This window comes from Kogia breviceps, chromosome 5, assembly GCF_026419965.1.
Source record: "Kogia breviceps isolate mKogBre1 chromosome 5, mKogBre1 haplotype 1, whole genome shotgun sequence".
In the NCBI taxonomy this organism is placed as follows: domain Eukaryota; kingdom Metazoa; phylum Chordata; class Mammalia; order Artiodactyla; family Physeteridae; genus Kogia; species Kogia breviceps.
In genome coordinates, this window is record NC_081314.1 from 146,337,288 (window position 1) to 146,342,782 (window position 5,495).

The 5,495-nt window shown below is 57.2% G+C and overlaps 1 protein-coding gene across 2 annotated transcripts; it reads right to left on the minus strand.

Moving 5' to 3' along the window:
* Positions 1 to 1,441: 1,441 nt before the first annotated feature.
* On the minus strand, positions 1,442 to 4,751 carry LOC131756941 (trefoil factor 3). Of its 2 annotated transcripts, XR_010840944.1 has the most exons (4): positions 4,604 to 4,751; positions 3,086 to 3,232; positions 1,898 to 2,021; positions 1,442 to 1,829 (listed from the first exon to the last, which is right to left on the minus strand). XR_010840944.1 is itself a non-coding variant. In XM_059064012.2 (3 exons), the coding sequence occupies exons 1-3, from the start codon at positions 4,749 to 4,751 to the stop codon at positions 2,008 to 2,010; spliced, it is 309 nt and encodes a 102-aa protein (XP_058919995.2). In that variant the 3' UTR covers positions 1,442 to 2,007. The 2 variants fall into 2 exon arrangements, 1 of the variants encoding a protein (XP_058919995.2); XM_059064012.2 differs by having other exon boundaries at positions 1,442 to 2,021.
* Positions 4,752 to 5,495: the final 744 nt, after the last annotated feature.

A 5,495-nucleotide genomic window follows, 5' to 3' on the forward strand; every position in this document is an offset into this window, starting at 1 on the left:
ACCCCAAAATTCATTTGCGATGTGCGCACGCCAGTGACTCGAGTTTTCTCGACTGCTGAACTTAAAATCCCCACCCAGGCACACTTTGGGGCAAATTCCATCCCGTTGCCTGCTGAGCGAGCTGGGGCTTGCTGGGGTCCGGGCTTCCATGCTGGGCAGGGTGCCGTGGACCTCCGCAAGACCCCGCCCCCGGGCTGGCGCACACGGAGGTGGGGTCCCGATGGGACACCCTCCCAGACCCTTCTGGAACCTGCGGGTTCAGCGGGGCTGCTTCCAGCTCTCTTTGGCAGGACACACAGCCGACCGGGGTCCTCACTGACCCGAGGGCACTGGAGCCGCCCAGCCAACCCGCGCATCTTCTCCTCCCCCCCACCCGGAGGCAGCCCCGTCCGGCGTCCAGGCTGGGGACGGAGAAGGAGCCCTCCGTACTGTGAGAGCTCAGAGCTGCTGGGGTGGGAGAGTGTCTTCGGACGCTGGAACCAGAGCTCCATGCACTGCGTGTGAGCCTGGGGTCCTGACCTAACCTCTCTGTGCCTCTGCTTGTTCACTTGCAAAAGTGGAGAGAATCACCCGCACTTTGCAGGGCTGCTGTGGGAATGAAAGGAAGTCAAATGCGTAAAACCCTGCAGGGCCGCGGCAGTGCGCACTAAAGGAGGGTGAGCCGCTCCTTCGGTAGTTTCAGGGGGAGACAGGGCGCTTCCCTGAGTCGCCCGCCTCTCTCTCTCCCCACCAACCGGGCCCAGAGGACATCGCTGGAGGCGGAAAATGCAGGAGACTGGGCCGTGCCTTGGGTGAGACTTAACCACAAGAGAAAAGAGAAGGAGAAAAAATTCAGGATTCTCTGCAAACATGAAGTTTTCCCTTGATCGGCGGACACGGGGTCAGCTTTGCTCAGCCTTTTGCGCATATGCTGTCAGCAGGCAAGGTAGCTGGGTGGTGGCGTCTCTTAATAAACCTCATCTGGGAGGTGGGTGGCTCGCAGCCGGGCTGCCGCGGGGATCGCGGGAAGCGACCGTCCCTCGGGTCACCCAGCGCAGGGCGCTGATGGCCGCTGAGGTGTGGGCCAGGTCGGACGGGGACGTAGGCTTGCTTGTGTCCGGCCCCAATGTGGTCACGGTGGCCGGCCCGACGGCGGTCTGTGGGCCTCCCACACCGAGTGGCTCGGGCGAGGCCTGGGATCCGAGGGGGTGCCCGTAACTCAGGAATGATATTTTAACATAATTTTTTTAAAAGTGGCCTGGGGGGTGCCCACCTGTCTGTGGTCTTCATGGCTCGGGGAACAACTCTCCAACTCGGGGTTACTAAGACTTCACGGGTGTTCGTGGTGACATGTGTTCATCTATCCACAGAGCTGCATCCATTTTCAGAGGAGTAAAGCAAAAGAAGGCCACCCAAGCTGTCACAGACGGTAAACTTGACTTACAAAGAAATACCAAAAAGTGCCAATTGGTAAGATGGTTTTATTGGCTTTCTCTTCGCCAAGAAAGATATTAATAATCTTTTTTTTTTTTTGGAACTTATATTTGGAACGGGGTTTCTCAAGTGACACTTAGAAGGTGGCTTGCCCTCCCCGTCAGGTCAGCACTAGATGTGAGGTTTGCTGCACCGTCACCGCTAGGGAGCTACTTTGGGGCCCTTCCCTCCTCCCCAGGCCTGGGGGAGACCCTCTGCTGGGAGATGCTAAGACACCCTCCACCGTTCCCGTCTGTGAAATGCTGAGAAGGGAGAGAGTGACTCAGCAGAAAGAAAACACAGCGGCGGAAAGTCTCGGGAGTGAAGACGTGTCCTCATGCTGAATACGGGGAGCTTTATTCTCTAAGACATCAGGCCTCACACATCAGGGGCAGCGCTGGCCGGGAGCGGGTGATAGAGAAGGAGAGGTGCTATAGCATCAGGCCTCACACATCAGGGGCAGCGCTGGCCGGGAGCGGGTGATTGATAGAGAAGGAGAGGTGCTATAGCACCAGGCAGAGTCCCCCTCCCAAGCTGTCGGGCAGCAGCATGGCTTCAGAAGGTGCATTCTGGGAACAAAGCACAGACATGCGTTACCCTGAGCCGTCCGGTGCCTGCCCACCCGCTGCCCCGCTTCTCCAGGTCCCGACGGGCTCCAAGGTCGGCGCCGTTGGCTGCTTTCCACACCAAGTCCCTGGGGAAGGGTTGAGTTCCCCCCGGCCCTCGTGGGAGGATAGCCACACGCCCCACGGGGACCCAGGTTGTCGGGGCAGATGGCACCGGAGACGGGCCCAGGCAGGGCCACTGGCAGAGTTCAAAGACGTGTCGTCCCAGGCCGAGGAGCCAGCAGAGCGGAGACGGCCAGCTCAGGGGTGACTCTCCCTCCTGGGCCCAGAGCCTCGTCTGGACCTCTGCCCGGCTTTGCTGGGAAGGGGAGGAGGCCCTGGACAGTGGGCAGGGGCCTCGCGCTGATTAGGGAGCCGCGATCAGGCGGAGACGCGGCCTCCTTTGTCGTCACCCGGGGACGAAGGGCAAGAGTGGCCCCCCGGGGGCCCTTTCCAGGAAGGGGCCTTAGGTAGCTACGTTCATCTTAGACGGAGATCCGGCACCGGGGCTGCCAGATGGCTCGCGGCCACCTCCACGCCCCACGTGTGATGGGTGGGGCGTGGAGCCAAGGCAGCCAATGCCCTGTGCACAGCCTGCTCCCGACACGCGGTGCCCAGGGGCTGTCCTGCAGCCCACCGCTCCAGCGTTGGAGGGGTGGTCACCTCGTGCTGGGGGCAGGGTGGGGGATGGCGGGGCGGGGAGAGGTGCCAGGACTCCAGCCCAGCCGAGAGCATGTCGCCAGTCGCAAAGGACAGAGACTCTGCTGGGGTCGTGTGCTGAAAATGACCTCGAAATCCGCCCAGCTCTCCAAACCTACGTATTGTCCATTTCTCTCCAAAGTACTTTTTAAACTAGTTCCCTCTCCAGAGGGCCTCGGCTTTGAACACCTTTGTGAAACGATTAGAGCTTGCGAAGACCTCCTCGGCCAACTGACAGCCGTGGCGCGGGGGGGTCCCGCCCGGGGCCCAGGTGGGTGTGGCTTCCTGGGGGCCCGGAAAGGTGCCCCGTGCACGTGGGGCAGACTCACCTGCTTCCTGCAGGGGCTTGAAGCACCAGGGCACCCCGTGGATGCTGGAGTCGAAGCAGCAGCCCCGGCTGTCGCACTGCTCTGGGGTGACCTCGGGGTAGCCGCAGTCCACCCTGTCCTCGGCCGGGACCGCGCACTGGCTCGGCGCTGTGTCCCAAACAAAGCCCAGTCAGAGCCCTCGCTGGCTGGCCTTGGGGTTGGTCTTCCGGCTGCACTCTGCAGCTCTGCACCCTCCCCCCAGCTCCTGAGCTCAAAGGCTGTGATCTCCCCCCTCCCATAACCTGTGCTGGTCTGCTTGTGGAGGACGCGCTCCCCGTAAACGGTTAAGGAGGAACGTTCTGTAGGAGATCTGGCTGGCTGCCGGGTGTCTCTCCCTTGGGTGCTCCTAGCACCTTCTCAGGAAGTCAATAGGGCCCAGATTCCTTCCAGCTGGCAGGTACCCAAGGGAATCCAGGGCTCCTGAACCCGGAAACAATGTTCCCCTTCACAGTCTTATCAACAAAATCTCCCCCTTAAAACAAAAGAGGAGTATAATAGAGGGCAGGCATTCAAAAGAGAAAATCACAATGTGTGCTACTTTCTGCTGCTTTTTTGCATCTCCCTACCTCCCTGTCAAGCTTTCCCTGTAGGTCCTTGGGCCTCTAATACTCATTTTCCAAGTAAGTCTTTATGTCTGAAGTTCAGCAAAAGTCCACTTTGCCTCATTTCTTAAACTGGATTTTTCCTTTGGAAACCAGAAATCACGAGAACTCTCAAACCCTCTTCTCTGGCCGCCGATTCATAATTCCCTTACTCCACCGGTTCCCACACTCTGCTCACTTTGGGATCAGCCGGGGATCTTGAAAGACCATCGATACCTCCTCCCACCCAGAGACTCTCTGATACAGTTGGCGTATCCTGGGCTTTAAGAGTTTTAAAATCTTCCAGGTGACTCCGACGGGTGACAGGTTTGAGACCTCTCAGTAGATATACCTGCCACACCCTAATTTCTTCACCCCCTGGTTAATGGAGCAGCCACATTCCACTGGAACTGCAGTGCAATGGCTGAATGAAGACTGTGTTTGTAGGTATTGAAAATGTTCTGGAAGTGATCGCTTTCATTTGTCTTTTCCTTTTGTTTTGCGAATGTGCCAGAATAATGCACAGAGACCTGTACTGTAATTCGGAAATCTCCAGCAAGGAAGACAGTGGGAAAGTGGCTGCCAGCCAGGTGCACCTGGGTTCCAATCCTGATTTGCACACTGCCCGAGAGGGTCAGTTATAAACTTTCTGAGCCTCAGTTTCCTTGTCTGTAAAATGGGCACAGCGAGACCCAATATGTAGAGCTGTTGAGAGAAAATGTGTGTGTCTGGTAAGTGGCAACTATTAAATTATTAAGGGGCCTGGTCACTCTCCTCAAGCCGCAGCAAGCCCCCAGCCTGGCTCTTCCAGGTCCTGTCCCCTTGTCATGTGCTCCCACCCCGCCACCCGGCCCCTCCTCCTTCCTGCTGGGTGGGAGGAGGTCAGAGCGGTACTCACACAGGCCCACGTACTGCCCAGTCGAGCTGGAGGACACCAAGGCCAGGACCATCACCAGCAGCCAGAACGTTCTGGCCTCCATGGTTCGGGGCGGGCTCTGGGGACCCGTCGGCTCAGAGGACATGCCACGTCGGCCGAGAAGACTCATTTATACCCCTGTGTTTACACAGGCACTCCGGATTCTGTTTGCCTGGAGAGCCCTTCCCTCTAGGTCCAGCCCCACCTGCTTCTCCCCTGCACAAGATGGCACAGCCCCCAGAGCGTCGTCCATCCCAAACGGGAGAGACTGCTTCCGACCCCATCTTTTTGGTAGCAAGCCAGCGGTGGTAGCAGATTCCAGTTGCCTGTGAATACCTCTCCGTCAGGGAGCAGGGCCGTGTAGATTCCTGTGTTAGCCTGGCTGGGAGAAAAGGATAAAGGCTCAGCCTGGGGCTGGAGGGCAGGGTCAACAGGCGTGGGCATCAGTCCTGCAACCCGCCCAGCAGCAGGCCACCAGGGCTTCTGCTCAGCGACAAGAGCTCCCAGGCCGCCTAATCGCAGACCAGCCTCGGGTACTTGAAAAGACAGGTGACAGCGCAAGTGTGGAATGTGGTGCGTGCAGATCTCACAACTCTTGAAAGGTAGAAGTTCCTTTCCTTTCTTTTTTGCTTTTCTTCAGCAAAAAAAAAAAATTGTTTTTATCATCAGCTACACGTTAACAAATGTGTTAAATAAACTTATTCGATACATTTTCATAAAAATATAATACCTGCAGCTGGTTTTGTTTTTTTTTTAAATATTTTCTTGCCGTGGACCATTTGTTTTTTTTTAAGTCTTTATTGAATTTGTTACCATATTGCCTCTGTTTTATGTTTTGGTGTTTTGGCCAGGAGGCATGTGGGATCTTAGCTCC